Source organism: Eschscholzia californica, unplaced genomic scaffold (genome assembly GCF_041429995.1).
Source record: "Eschscholzia californica isolate CP2 unplaced genomic scaffold, dmEscCali1.0.p SCAF_3, whole genome shotgun sequence".
NCBI classification, from domain to species: domain Eukaryota; kingdom Viridiplantae; phylum Streptophyta; class Magnoliopsida; order Ranunculales; family Papaveraceae; genus Eschscholzia; species Eschscholzia californica.
The window spans coordinates 57,678,307-57,693,877 of record NW_028238420.1 but is presented as its reverse complement, the minus strand read 5'-3'; the positions used below and the strand labels follow the sequence as shown (position 1 = coordinate 57,693,877).

Sequence of the window (15,571 nt, the reverse complement as noted above, 5' to 3'; positions counted from 1 at the left end):
TGTTATTTTGTTAAAAGTAGTTGTTAATTGATAAAATTAATAGTTAATAAAATTATTAAGTAATAAAATAAATATAGATTCTAGACTTTAAACAAATAGCACAACGTTTCACTTGAAAATTATTTAGTTCTTTCTTTTGTTACGTTTGGCAACAGCTGACCCATTAGCCACGACCCGACACGGAAACGAATAAGACCGCTACGGAAACGGCACGACAACGGCTGGGTCGTTGTCATGGGGCGTTTCTGTGCCAAGACCTTGTAATCTAGGCACGACACGGCACGGCTCAAAGCCGTGCCTGGCGTGACTGTGGCGTGTCTAACACGCCACGACTGTCTAACGGGCCGTGTCGCCACGACACGGCCCGTTGGCCACCACTACAGTACATATATCTTCACAAACCCACACTTTCTCAAATTCTATATTAATGACTTTTCAACAATTTTTTTTTCTCTGTATTAATGAAGTTTACAATTCTTTCCATGATTAATTTTAAGGCACATGATTTTTTTTTTCTTGTCATAACTTGTGCTTGAAATCAGTGTTTTATTCAATAAAGTAACATATATGTTTGACCATTTAAATACCATCTTAAATTATAGTAGTATAAAAACAAGGATGCTACTATATGCAACTTCAGTTTTGCTAAGGACAACTATTAGACAAAAATAACTAAATACAACTAATTAAAATAATGTCTTAAATTGCTAATCAACACCAACACCAAAAATCAAGTGTAACTGAATTTCTCCTCTTTCTATACAAAACTCTAAAAAAATTATTATACAAAATAACTAAATAAAATTAATTGAATATTGTCTTAAATTGCTAAACCCATCACTACAAGAAAAAAAAAATCAAATATGACCGAACTACTTTTTTTTGAGAAAATAATCCTAACTACTATGACTTAGTCAAGCTTGATTTAAACCTTAATAGTATATATTTCATTAAATCAAACGGCTATACGACTAATTAAAAAAAAAACGGCTATATGACTCTTTTTCTTTTGGTGAAGAGAGGATTATGACTTAGTCAAGCTTGGTTTAAACCTTAAAAGTGTATATTTCATTATATCAAACGGGTATTTATAAATTAGAAGTTTGATTTATACATAAAATCATACATAATGTTAAGGTTTTCGTGTAATGTTAAGGTTATATAGAACAAAATATATTGTGTTAGTGTCAAATTAGTAATTCTTTAAAAAATATTCGATCTATTTTATATTTATTATATATCGGGTCTAAATTTTTGTAATGTTTGTTTTTTAGATTCTCAATATAATATTTGCTAAATAACACTAATAAAATAAATTCTATTTTGTTTAATAATTTAATAAAAAAAAAGTTGTGTCTAGTAAGTAATTTTGGAGAGTTACAACTTAGTTGTATTTAGCAATTTAAGATTCAAAAAAACACTTTGTTAGATAAAACCAATAAACTAATTTTGGTGTTGTTTAGCAATTTAATAAAAAAGAAATGGTTGTGTCTAGCAAATAGCTATGTGAAGCAATTATGCAGCTTCGTTTAGCATTTGTCAAAAACAATATGTTAGCGAGTCATTTTCTGCCTCCCTTCTTTGAGGCTTTATGGCTCATTAATTAAGAGCTTGAATGTTCCAAGATTTAGAATATTCCTATATTTATTATATTAGCTTTTCTTTTTCTTTTTTTTTTTCTTTTTTTTTGTTGAGAATATTTATTATCTTAGGTTAAGATCTAGCTAGAGTTTCATATGAACTCAAGCTCATTGAATTATTTTTCACACAATAATTGATGGTAGTTGGTTACAAAATCATTATGCTTTGTGGAACCTAATGCTCTTTTGTGAAGAAGTCTAGTTATCTTTGTTATTAAAACAACAACAACAACACAAGAAGCTCTCCTTGACAATATTAGGAGTATCATATGTCTGCAAACAGAGTAAATGATTTGGCTTTGCTCGATTTTACTTCATTTTTGGTTGCTTTTTTATTTGGTATATACCTTCTTTAACTTGTCAAGACAAACGTCATGACCTTCTTGAGCATGTCAAAGACACCAATAAATGAATTGAAATTTTTGTGTTCCTATTGAAGAAATTTTGGACTTTTAGAAAAAAAATCTCATTTCAATTCTATTCCATAAACACATTTAATTTGTCTTTAAAATGAAGGAAATACAAACTTAATACCATACCCCTAAGATTTTGTTTTATATTAACTAAAAGCATGTCTCTAGTTCAAAGTTAAGCTAAGTTGTGGTCTCACTTCTATTTTAATAGGTTCTAACCTAACTTTTGTGCAGTAAGCTTAATGAAGAATGAAGAGCTTAATGAAGAATGAAGAGAGTTAAATTTAGTTCAACACACAAAAAAAAAGAGTTAAATTTAGAATGCCCTAAAAAACCTAGGTCATGATCACATCTCTACAGCCAAATATTTCTCAGGGGAATCATGTGGTAAAGGGCGCATTTAGCAACAACAATAGAGGGCGCCAACTTCCTATCAATTTTCATTTGGCCCAAGTTACGGCCCAACTGTTTGATATTTTGTGGAGCAATTTTGCTTCAAGTGAGTGAGATGGGTTTATAGTTTGTGCCTCAGAAACTTTACTCGAGTTGGCGGCCCCATTCCTAAAAGTGTTCTCCTCCTATGTGAACCCCACGAACATTCGCCATATAAAAGCGCCCGAGGCAGTACATTTTTTTGTTGAAGTTAATGTGAGATTTTATATCTTGAATGAAATCATTTATTTTAGCAAACAGTGAGAATAAAATCAACATTTAACCACCTATAACCACGGCCCATCAACAACCAACCTCCGCCACTAACCACCACCATCTTCCCCGTCTTCATCTGCTTCTCCTTCTCATTCTCCTTCTCCTTCTCCTTCCCCTTCTCCTCCTTCTCCTTTACATATCAAATTGTATAGATATGTCAAAATATAATAAAGATATGGGTAGACAAATGATCAAATAATTTGGGCTGAAGTTTGCGTGGGAGTTAGATTAACCTCTAATATGTAGTTTCTGTCGGTTTAAATTAGGTGGTTATCGTCCTTATCACATCTCGTTATGTATCAATATCATGTAATGACTAACGTAGATTGTAGTTTTAGCTAGTCGGGCGGGTCCTACTCGTGATTGGATTCGGGCTTCGGCCAGCCTCTTTAGACTCGGATGAACTTGTCCGATAACGGGCTTTCAGGCTTTTGGGTTTCCTACCGAGCAAAAAGAAATAAATGGTTAGTCCGAGAAGATGACGAAGATCATCCATCAGTAATCACACTTAAATCCCAACCCATAAAAACCTCCTTCATTTACTCCATATAGGATTTAATTGCTCGAAATTCCCGCCCCAGTCAATTTGTTTTCCTCTTTTCAAAAGGGTATTTGATTTTCAATTCATAGATAAAACTTCATGGATTTAGCAGCAGAAACTTTGATTTTACCCACTTCGAGCTTAATCCGTGAATCCAAGTTTTCAACTTTCTCTCTCTATAATCGTCAATTGAAACTCTCAGTTAAGACTTACCCTAAAATTCTTCGTTATACAACTCCAATTACGAACAATTACTGTAATCCATGTTGTAATCCAAGAAATTTGTTCGGAAAGAAGTTTCGTGAAAGAAGATTGTCTGCTAGTAGGGTTTATTTGAACTTAGAGTTAGGAAAAGAGGACAATGGAAGGGTTTGTTACTCAATTGGGGATAAAAAGATGGAATTTTTAATGGTTTTGTTTAAGGGTTGTTTCTTATTGGGAGCAATGGTTTGTGGGGTTTTAGTGTTTGAGTGTAGAAAGGTTTTGGCGATGGAAGGAGTGCTTGTTGATCGAGTTTTAGGGCAGAGTGGGTTGGTTCTTAAGGCTGCTTGGCCGAAAATTTTGCAGGTTTTAGCTGTTTTTAAAGAGCAAGGTTTGATATTGGTTTTGCTTTTGGGTCTTTCTGCATTTTTCTCCATGGCAGAGACCTCTATTACTACCTTATGGCCTTGGAAGGTATGGAAATTCTGATAAAAATTAATCTCATTTTATTTTCATAATACTTTTGAGTAAGGTTCTTCTCTAGCTAGCACTTATGAATTGTAATTGCATTTGCATTTGCATTTGTTAATGACTATAATGTAGATACTATACCACCTTGAGAATTGTTAATTATCATTGATAATGACGAAGAGTATGAGTTTTTTTGTTAAAGTGAAGAGAATATGATTAAACATTTCGTTAACTTCATTTAACTTCAGATTGCATCCTACCGAGCATAGCCTAGAAACACATGTTTTCGAATTTTGATTCGGTTAGAAACTTGTGTTAGGAGTTTCACAAATGTGTGGCCGCTACGTTGTGGTGTAGCTATGGGGCTAGAAAGATGGAAGGCGACTTTCGAGAAAAACATGGCTTGACGTTGTGAAGAAGAATTGGAAAAGTCATGGTATGTTGGAATTAACATTTATGCATGGAGTGGATGAACTCAAGGTTAGAATTTCTGTTAGCTACCAAATGACTAGGTATAAGAAAGATGTTAGCCATGAAAATCGAGTAGTCTTGATTTTGGAAGAGATAGATGTTATTTTTATTGGATTTCATACTTTGACGTGTTAAATGAATATAAGATGATTGATGAGTATGATTTTGAAGACCTCTTCGCTCTTGGTTGGATTCGATTGGCTGAAGTTATACGGTCCTAGCTTTTATAGACTTCATGGTCAGATGCAAATCTTGCATTAGATCTCCGTCTTGACGGTGGTTTATATGTTTGTACTTTCTTTGCAGGCTATACAGTTTAACTGTCCGAGCCGAGCTCGTCCGAGTTCCTGAATCTAGGTTTTGCCATCTGACTCGGCCGAGTTTTGGTCTGACTCGGAATCTTAAAAGTATTCTGGAATTAAATCTGACTTGATACATATTATACTGTATGCTGTTTTGAATTCTTGAAACATGTAAAGACATCTAAAATTTGGAAACTACCAGTTTACTCATTAAAATTTTGGAAACTACTAGTTATAGTAGATATTCAATGTGTGGAATACAGCAAAAGACTATAACATAGATATACTAATAAGATAAAGTATGATATTGAAGGGGCAGACGGCCCCATTTTCTTGTCGGATCGGGATGATGATGACGAATGGATCAAGCCAACGAAGGACAGTAATTATGTTATATCGGGTGACGACTTAACTTGTTCGCAAGTTCGTGATGCAACTGGAGCTAGTGAGTTTGGCCCAAGAACAAGAGCACAAACAAGGCAATCATGTATTCATTCTTCTACATATCAATTCGTAGACGAAGATGATGACATTTTGATGACTTTGAACTACATGTACCATTAAGTGGAGTCAACATAGAAGAAATTGGTGATGACATCGATGGTGACGGTGATGAAAGAGATGATGATGATGATGTGGATGTTTAACCGTTTAGGTTACTTATTAGTAGTTTTTAGTTTATTACTTATTATCTAGTTATTAGTTTATTACTAAATAGTTGGTTATTGGCTTACGTATTGAGTTTCTAATAGTTGATTATGTTATGATATGAATATTTTAATTTATAGTTTATTTTATTGTTCCCTAAATCATTCGTAGTGATGTAGTTTACGTTGAAGGTATGATCACTAACTTTGAGTTTCATGCATAGAATTAAGATAAGAAACAGATTTATGTCATGATATAGTAAAACATCAGAATTTTTATCTCACTTGCACTTGACTCGGCTCTGGCCTGACTGAGCCGGTCCAGAGCAGAGTCCGAGTTTAACAGCTTAGTGTGCAGGGTTTGGATAGCTTGCTTTCTAATATTCTCTTCTATTTCAATTTGGCTATCCTCAAGTAGTGAAATAACAGAATAAAATAGTGGAAAAAGAAATGAAGATATTAAGATGCAACCACTAGAAATATATCTCGGAGTTTCTGCTGATATGTTTCTTGAGTTATATGTGCATTTAGTTGAAAAAGTTTGTTCTTCTCAGTTCTCACCCTAATTGATACTATGGAGGGTCAATGATGATACAGTTATTAATCATGTATACTGCTTCTTATCAGATACGTGAGTTGGCTGAAAAAGAGGCAGAGGGTGGTGTCTTTAGAATGCTTCGAACTGATGTTACTCGGTTTCTTACAACCATTCTCATTGGCACAACGTACTGTTTTTATACATATTTTAACTTTAGTTTCCAAACGTTTTAGTCGTAAATGCTCTCGTTCAACATCAGTGGAATTTACTCGTATTTTGATTTATCTACTCAGTGTTGTCAATATCGGGGCAACTGCACTGGTCACAGATGCTGCAACAGCAATTTTTGGTGAAGCTGGTGTTAGCGCCGCCACTGGAGTTATGACTGTACGTTAGAGTTCTTTCCTTTTGATTGGAAGATGCTTAAAGTTCTAAGACATGCTTTCGAGATTTAGATCTGTAACATTACTGTCTTTGAAGCTCAAAGACGGGAATATTGGAGCCTAACTCTGATAATAATAAGATACCGAAATTAGTGGTCGCTGAAAATATCAGACACACACATATGTATATGTTCTACTATATTTCATCTGAAATGTCAATTTTATTTTTATTGCTTTCCTCCGCTGTTGAAAATATGAGACCATATCCAATGCAAATGATTCAGGTTGTGCTTTTGCTCTTCACGGAAATTACTCCAAAAAGTATAGCTGTTCACCATGCAACAGAGGTTGCTCGGATTGTGGTAAGATTGATAGCTGCTGCTTCTTGTAATTGTAAAATGCTTATACAAATAACATTAAGATGTATGATTGCGACATCTAATTCGTGTTTTGGCTTTTTTTTCTTTTGCTTTTAGCTGTACGGAGTTTAACTAGTGGATGTATTGTGTTCATGTACTTACTTGCCAAAGTTTTCCTTCCATATCTCTAGGTCAGGCCAGTTGCATGGCTTTCCTTGATATTGTATCCTGTGGGAAGAGTGGTTACCTTTCTGTCAATGGGGATGCTGAAAATGCTTGGTCTGAAAGGGAGAAGGTACATTCTTGTTACTGTGAGATCTATTAGTTGGTTTAGTTTTGTGGAGGAGATATTTGACATTCAAATGTGGGATGTACTCTTGACCTTTTGTTTTTCTATTGTCTGATGACCTCACAGCTTAGTCGGTTCCATTGGTGTGACTTCTTATTTTTCATTTGGAGATTTGCTATTCTTGTGCATCATCGAGGAAACTGTGAATGAACAAGTTTCATTTAAACCCTCGAATTGAGATAGCATTACTACAATCTGTAGGGTAATATGCACCTTCACAGCTATATTCCCTAATGGAAAAAATGATAACATTTAAATATTTTCTGAAGTAGAGGTTTGGGGATCCTAAATAACCATTTGGAACGCTTTCCTTGGAGCATCTCCAATGCAAAACTCAAAAAGAAAACTCTAATTGTTCTATGTCAAATCTCAATTGAGGTCCTCTTTCCTAGATGACATTATTGAGATGCTCTTAGGAGGCTATTTACAACTAACATTTTCATACATCAATTTATCTTGTAGTGAACCATATGTTACTGAAGAGGAGTTGAAGTTGATGCTGCGAGGAGCAGAGTTGAGTGGGGCAATAGAGGAGGAAGAGCAGGTAACATGCTATGCTTCTCAAAGATATGGTGGTTCATCTGATAAGAAAATTGAAACAAATATCCCAGGGAATTACATCAGAGATGATAATGATATTGCTCTCCCTCATCTAGAATTTCTTAAATGTGTCTGGTTTCTCTGCAATCTAATGTCCTCCAACTTCTAGTGTTAGCTCCTGCATGAGATTCCCTGCGCTGATACTTTCAATCATTGACTTCCAGGATATGATCGAAAATGTATTAGAGATAAAAGACACACATGTACGGGAGGTGATGACACCTCTGGTTGATGTAGTTGCAATTGACGCTAGTGCGACACTAGTTGACTTCCATAACCTATGGGTGACTCATCAATATTCCAGGTACTTAAAATTCTTAAGTAGTTACAAAAGTTTTAACTCCATATTCATATTATATGCTAATATGTGCATGTTTATATTTGCAGGGTGCCTGTTTTTGAGCAACGTATTGACAATATCGTTGGTATAGCGTATGCAATGGATATGCTGGATATTGCTCAAAGGGTTCGTTGATTTTTTACTCCTTGAAACTAAGTTCTCTAATTACTGTGTGTCGCATTGAATTATGTGCTCTCTTCTGAAGGGTGAGTTGCTAGAGAGTTCTAAAGTGGGACACATGGCACACAAGCCTGCGTATTTTGTGCCTGGTAATATTTAATTGTAGTTTTGATCCTATATACTGTACCTTCGTTTTCAAATTCTCTTAAGGTTCTGTACCTGAGCTTGTTTACTAATTTACTGTAGATTCAATGTTAGTCTGGAATCTACTCAGAGAATTTCGCATCCGGAAAGTTCACATGGCTGTCGTTCTCAATGAATATGGTGGAACTGTTGGTGTATGTAATATCCTTTGTAATTTACCCCCATTTTGCGGTACTCCTGTTTTTCATCTTCGTACTTATATCCATTAGGTTTTCTTTGGCATCCTTGCACTAGTGAAATTGGTGTACATGGGTCACTCCAGTGGTCTAGTCTTATACAATCTTTTGTTGCTGAAGCAGATAGTTACTTTGGAAGATGTTGTTGAAGAAATTGTTGGAGAAATCTTTGATGAGAACGACTCGAAGGTAAATAAACATGAACCTATGTCTCCCATAATTAATAATTGAATTTAATAAGAAATGACTTTGCAATCACTATGCAAATATCATGTTAACAATGAAATTGTGAGCAAATAACGAAAAAAATGACACTGTATTGCTTATTGTTTGCGTGCTATAGTATTTTGCAGTTTTCCCTTGGTGCAAAGATTGACAGTCCGAGGCTAAATATTGACGGCTAAAGAATATATAGTTTTACTTTGATTTTTAGCCAATCTCCCTCAATCATTGCTTCATCCTTTAGGATAAGCCTCCTTGTTGGTAAGTAACAACATACGATGTCACAGAAAGCCCTGTCCGTACAAACGAGACAAGATGCCTTGACTTTTCCTACCTGTCCTTATGGTAAGGGGAAACCTTTGCTTTGTACACAAAAAGTAGTTTATAGGGAGTTAACATGGTGTCCGCATGTTTTTGAACCATGGATGCATTCGTTCATGTATAATCTCTGTCTATATATTTTGGTAACTTATTAAGGCAGAAATCAACCTTTACACTGGAGAAGGTAGTCATTACCATGAATGCTTAAAGACATTATAGCCCACTTGTTTTCCAGAATGCTTGGTTCTTGCCACGTGTTATAGCACTTATTTGATGTTGTTGGTTTCAGTTCTGATATCATTTTTATTCATCATTGTCTAGGAAGAGATCCAGAGAAAAACTGGGAACGTTGTGATGCGAGCAGAGGGTATATTTGATGTAGACGCAAATACATCAATTGATCAACTTTCAGAAGATCTAAATGTCAAAATGCCTGAGGTTTGTCATTTTTCATCCTTAACTATAGATAGATGGTTCTATAGTTCGGTTGGTTTATGAGTTTGACATACAAAAGAGTACTACGATTGTGCTGGTGCAACTTACTGATAGTCGTACCTTTAATCGTTGTCCTATTCGAGTCTCTTTTTTCCTGTGTATAATTTTATTTTCGTCTGATTAGACATCTGAACTTCGGGTCATGTCTAACTACGCTGGGGTTTATGTCTCACAATTTTCCACGCGATATATGATTGTCGAATTTTACCATTACTAGTCATAGGTGCGTTTTTCTCGCTGAATCTGATTTGTTTAACTCTTCTGAAAGTGAGTCGTCTCACTCAAGTGGACCCAAAATCAACCCAAATCATTTATCCAGACAAGTCAGACATCATGAGTGAGACAAAAACAGACATTCTGAATCACTCGAGTCAATTCAAATCTTGAATCAGATTTTGGATGTGACCAAGAGAGGAAAACAAAATTACCGCAGTCTTATTTTTTTCTCGTGGAGGGAGCATAACTACATATGGTAGTTTTTGGTGAACATATTGAAATCCATTTGCTTTTCGTTTGCCCTGTTCCAGGGTCAACAGTACGAGACTGTATCAGGTTTTGTCTGTGAGGCATTTGGATATATCCCGAGGACAGGTGAAAGTATCAAGGTTGTACTTGAAAAAGCGAACAGAGATAACAATGATGACCACGCTGAAGAAGAAAAAGAGCGGAAGACTCCAAAGGAAAAGCATCAAATTTATAAACTTGAGGTAATGTTGTCATGTTGATATAGCTCCATTCCGAAAAGATAAGAACAAAGTTCATATTGATATTGACCTTGTTTAGAGATTTCACATATAACTACCATATCTTCATTACCGATTTTGTCAAAGTTAACTTATCATATATTCATATATAAACATATAGTAGCATGTTGGATTCTCAAATAAATTATAGCAAAACTCACATAAGATCACACGTTTTCTTTTTAACTTTCTTATCCTCAACTGGAAGTACCTAGTCAGGATAAAATTGCACCTAATACCCAAATACAGCATCAAATCTTCTAAATATCTAGGCAAAAAATTGTCATGCTAACAAGAACTTTTCAGGCTGTAGGTACGAGTTTTAGTTATCCAACCTCAATTAGTGAAAAAATAGGTCATGCATTTAAAGATAATGTTTGTATTTTAATCTATGTAACTATAAAGAAGACCTTAGATGTTTCATGAACTATGATGAAGTTCGTTTCTATAGTTAATTAGCTTTCCCAAGATAGGTTGTTGACTATTAAGTACTTTTGCATATTTTCTTAGATCTTACCTCTATTCTATGATTCTTAACTTATAATCTCATATGGAATTGTAGTGGTTGGCCACCACAATCGACCTTAAACCATCTTTCATATAAACTACGAAAAAGTATGGACTTAGAAAAAACAGTCTCAACTCTCAACACAAGAGTTATGAATTCACATGTTGGTTGTCCCTTCTTTGTTTATGCTTAAGGGGTTTCTCTCTCTATGGCTAATGGATTCTCAAAAAGAAAAAAGATAAAATACTTTGCTTATGGTTAACCATTTCTCATTTTTTTAATTAATACCCAGGATTGGTTTTCCAACTTAGTGGATGCAGTCATTCCTTTGTTTTTACTTGAAAACAGCATTTGGAGAATTCTTATTCTAAGATGTTTGTTACTTTATTGGTTTTGATGCAATAAAAAATCAGTAAACTTTCTTCAGCTCAAATTTTGAAGAACCAGACAATATTCTGTTGAATAAACTAGGAAATTACCCAAGCATCTTCTATTCTTTTGTTGCCTAGGAACATTTTTACACCTGCTTCTTTATCATATATGTTTTCAAGTTAGTCATTGGAGCATTCTCTGGGTTTATCAGGGAAATGTTAGAATGCATATTAAACTTTTTGACTTGTTAGTGAAAGATTTTCGTAGCTTCAAGCCATATTTTTGCAGCTTTAACATTTCTTATTCGAGTGCTAACGGCAGATAGAATCTGGTTATTTTGAACGATTGTTTTCTGTGTAGTATGAACAGAGTTCATTTCATTTTGTTATTTGGTCCAGGTATTGGCCGGAAATGCAAGAAAGGTTAGTGCTATCAGATTTGAACACATAAACCGAGACGATGTTAAATTGGAAACCAAGGAGGTTGCTCGATTGGTTCCGAGGATCATGAAAAGGAAGTCGAGTGTAAATGAGGATTTATATAAAAGTGACTCTGATATGGAACATGATACGAACGGCAAGGATGAAACTGAAGGCCAAGAGAGACTAGAGGACAGTATCTGTGATCGATATGTAAATGGTGAACATGAAGATTGCCATGATGATAATAATGATAATATTAATAATATTAAACAGTAGCTACCTCGTTCCCCACTATTTCCATTCGTACTACATCTAGAAGTAGAACAGAGAAAAAAAAAGGAAAAAAGAAGAAGAAAGACTAATGGGAAACTAAACATTTAGGACTTGTTTTGTTCTGATTACAGATGAAGAGAAGTATCAACATCTGAGTCTTCGAAGTTATTCGAGGCGAGAACGATGCTTCTGTTTTTATTATTCGGCCACAGGCTCATCAAAAGTGGAGTATCAACAGCAAGAAATTCAACACACTTTTCATGTGATTCAGTTCTAAAGAAGTGAGAAGAAGAATCTTGTTGATTCGGTCCAGGAGGAATAATCAAGTCAGGATGGAAGAACAGCTTAGACGGTGGCACACCATCATCAAGTGTTGTCGTTATCGGTTTGATCCTTTCAGACTCTGAGAAGAATCTAAGAAGCTCTCTTTCCTCTCTCATCTCTTTCACTCTCTGCAATTGTCTGAACCTTTCTTGAAGGAGAGCAATAGAAGAATGAACAACAGGGTGATCCTTATTCTCTCTACCCATTTTTGTGTTGGTAGTAATAGTAGTAGTAGTAGTAGTTGTAGAAAACTTTGTATTGAAAGTAAAAAATGTAGTGAGAGAGAGAGAGAGGGTCTGGTCTAGGAAGGAATGAACTGGTGGAATGAAGTATATATAGGAAGTGTGTTTTGTTTCCTTTCTGTTAAATTTATCTTAAAATTGGGTCCTCTGGTTAATGATCAAATATTGGGGAGAATCAGCAGTAAAAGTGCAAAATCCAAGAAGGTAATGGTTGGGTAGCTAATGTAAGGGAAGGGAGAAGAGAGGGGTTAGGTTGGTGGATGTGAGAAGGATGGCAAAAAAGTACTAGTAAGGAAGAAAAGGTTGAGAGAGAGAGTCCAAATGAAGGTGGAATTTAGTGTTTGGAAGTGATTCTTTGTGGGGAATAAAAGGTTGGGTGATTGTTTTGTCTGCTTGTTTCCAGGGAACCCTTGTGGCTTTAGAGGAGATGCTTTTGCATATTTGGTGGGCTTTTTATTTCATTATTTTTCTTTCTCATTTCATTTTGTTGATGAAAGGACAAAATGGGTGGGGATGGAGTTGTTTTGCTTAGACAAAGAGTTGGAAGAGTAAGAGAAAGAGAGAATAATTTTAGGAGTTGATGATGTTTAGATTGAAATCACAAATTGATGAGAGAGAAAGCACTAGTGTTATATATAACTTTTTGGGAGATTGACATACACTCCCACTATTATATAAATATTAGGACTACACCCTCACTTTTTGAAAACTTTTGATATATACCCCCACGTGGACGGAAACCGTCAACTCAAAGTTAAATTAGGCGTGTGCGACACACATGCGCCAACCATGGCGATTTTACCCTTTTGTAGGTTTTGAAATATTTTGAGATATTTTGACATATACCCTCACTATCATATAAATTTTTGGACTACACACCCGTTTTTTTTTTGTGCAGGAAATATGTTGCCAAATTTGCAAATCAGAGACACCTTTGGCCTTCAAATGTCCTTTTATATAAATTTGAAAAGTAATGGTGTCCAAACACCTCGAGAAAATTTCTTGTATTATAACGTGTCTCCTATGAAAGAAGCAAACGAGCAAAACTTAGACAAAGAAAGTAAATGAGACTAAACGGATAACAATTCAAGTTTCATAATATCAAATTACAGTACCATATGTTTTTTTTCGATGAGATAAGTACCATATGTTTATTATCCACAAAAGAGCTCCATGAACATTTAAGATTCAAAAGAAGAACAAAAGAACTCCATGAACATTTAAGATTCAAAAGAAGAACAAAAAGATATTTCCATTCCCAATCCATAACAACAGGAAGCAAAATAGACTAACTAAACAAAAAGATTTCTAGTTTATAATAATCTCAACAGAAGAGCTATGTTTTTTTTATTTGGTACTCGGTTTCCTTGACTTGTACTTGGTTGGCTTAAAGACTAAATTAGGTGGAATTTTGTTTTTTCAAAATATTGGGATGCAGTCAAAAAATTTATAGAATAGTGGTGGAGTATATCAAAATCTCTCAAATATTTCAACAATTACAAAAGGGTAAAATCGTCATGATTGGCGCGTGTGTGTCGCACACACCTAACTTAACTCTGAGTTGATGGTTTCCGTTCGCGTGGGGGTGTATATCAAAAGTTTTCAGAAAGTGGAGAGTAGTCCTAATATTCATATAATCATGGGGGTGTATGTCCAAATCTCCCTTACTTTTTCTCTCTCTCTAGATGTCTAGTAAATCACTTTGTTTGCACTTTCTCTTTTGTCTTGGAGTAAGTTGGATGGTAATGGCATGTATTTGTGAAAGCTGAAGTTGCTTGTTATTGTGTGAGAGAGAGATTCTTCTCTTTTTTGCAACACAAGGCGCCCTCCATTATTCTTTTTTCTTTTCAAGTTTGAACTTTGAAAGGTGGGAAGAGAGAAGGAAGGATTATAGAGAGAGAAAGTGGGTATAGGACTCTTAGATTATTAATTGTTGAGTGATCAGATAATCCTGACTCTCAGAATCATTGACTCTTTTCTTACTGGTTTTTGAAAACTTTACAATGCCATGAAAATCTTTGAATGACACATAAAGGGTTTTTTTTCCAGAGGGAGATAAAAAAAAAATATGAACCTGACGTGAATCGAACACGCAACCTTCTGATCTGGAGTCAGACGCGCTACCATTGCGCCACAGATCCAATTGGATGTCTGTGTTGTTGTAATGATATTATTTGAAACCAACTTCATTGTTGTGTGCAATTTAAAACAGAATAAAATACTGTGTGCGGTCTCAAAATGTATGATCTTAATGGCAAATGTATATCTAATCGTGAAAGTAGATTAAGAAATTCAGGCACAATAACAACGACACGAGAAAGTTTTGTTACGCAATATAGTGAGGTCGTACATGAGCTTGTTGGCTACCCAGACCTTTACTCTCGGAGGACGTCGGTGGTTATAACTTAAAATCCCATCCTCAATGATTTCTTCTGATTCATCAGTGAGGGACAAATCCTCTCTCACTCAGTCTCCCCCTCTCTGTTACTTTGTCTCTCCCCCTCCCTACATCCTAAACCTTGAGGAGGGTTTTCGAAACCCTACTCGAGAGTTTCAGACGTCGTGGCGTACGAAAGGTTTGTGGTTGGTCGACTACGAAACATTTCGTGGCCAACCAGCCTCAAAACCCTCATCGAGGTCTAGTTCTGGCGAAGTGAATACTTTCATTCGCCGAAACTGTGTGTGTGTGTGAGAGAGAGAAATACAGTAAGACAGAGAAAGAGAACGAGGCAGTAAGAGAGAACGAGAGTGATATGACAGAGAAAGGAAGAGTGAGAGACAAAGAGGAGAGAGAAAAACATGAAGAGAAAAATATTAGTCAACTTTTAGATCCAAAATAAAGATGTCCTATGTCAAATATAAGTAGTATTATTTTTTAGAAAGTGACTACCATTGTCATTACAATGACATGATAAATCAAATGAGATGTGATAATCCCGCCAAGTTCAAACTCTTACTGGACCAGGCCTAAAGCCCAACTAAGTTTGTCGGGTTTTAAGCTTCTTTTATGTTATTGGATTTTATCGTTTTAGGTTTCTTTCATCACGTATGAATGTTTGTATAACGACTAACGTGGATTTCTCGTAATATAGCTTGAGCAAAACAAAATTTCTTTCCATTTTGGGCCAAATAAACATAGCCGTTGCCAACTAACATTTAATTTCAAATTTTGGACAAGAAATGTGT

At 35.2% G+C, this 15,571-nt stretch overlaps 2 protein-coding genes and 1 non-coding gene across 3 annotated transcripts; 1 reads left to right on the top strand and 2 right to left on the bottom strand.

Annotated features, from left to right (window-relative positions):
• The first annotated feature begins 2,692 nt into the window (after nt 1–2,692).
• LOC147552361 (putative DUF21 domain-containing protein At3g13070, chloroplastic) lies at nt 2,693–12,511 on the top strand. The gene is made up of 14 exons (XM_086666959.1): nt 2,693–3,977; nt 6,022–6,119; nt 6,226–6,319; nt 6,600–6,677; nt 6,866–6,969; nt 7,486–7,567; nt 7,788–7,927; nt 8,011–8,089; nt 8,169–8,232; nt 8,330–8,421; nt 8,587–8,652; nt 9,328–9,444; nt 10,029–10,208; nt 11,523–12,511. Exons 1-14 carry the CDS (start codon nt 3,402–3,404, stop codon nt 11,820–11,822), a joined length of 2,070 nt encoding a protein of 689 aa, XP_086523085.1. The 5' UTR covers nt 2,693–3,401; the 3' UTR covers nt 11,823–12,511.
• LOC147552362 (uncharacterized) lies at nt 11,945–12,349 on the bottom strand. The gene has a single exon (XM_086668629.1). The coding sequence runs from the start codon at nt 12,347–12,349 to the stop codon at nt 11,945–11,947; it is 405 nt and encodes a 134-aa protein (XP_086524755.1).
• A 1,943-nt stretch (nt 12,512–14,454) lies between the features above and the next one.
• Nucleotides 14,455–14,526, bottom strand: TRNAW-CCA (transfer RNA tryptophan (anticodon CCA)). The gene has a single exon. It is a non-coding gene; the product is annotated as a tRNA-Trp (tRNA).
• Between the last annotated feature and the right edge of the window lie 1,045 nt (nt 14,527–15,571).

What these genes read in the sequence shown, in the direction of transcription:
- LOC147552361 (XM_086666959.1), top strand. Translation starts at nt 3,402, where the DNA reads ATGGATTTAGCAGCAGAAACTTTGATTTTACCCACTTCGAGCTTAATC. An exon ending in CCGCCACTGGAGTTATGACT is followed by an intron (nt 6,320 to 6,599) that starts GTACGTTAGAGT and finishes CAAATGATTCAG; the next exon opens with GTTGTGCTTTTGCTCTTCAC. An exon ending in TAAATGTCAAAATGCCTGAG is followed by an intron (nt 9,445 to 10,028) that starts GTTTGTCATTTT and finishes GCCCTGTTCCAG; the next exon opens with GGTCAACAGTACGAGACTGT.
- LOC147552362 (XM_086668629.1), bottom strand. Translation starts at nt 12,349, where the DNA reads ATGGGTAGAGAGAATAAGGATCACCCTGTTGTTCATTCTTCTATTGCT.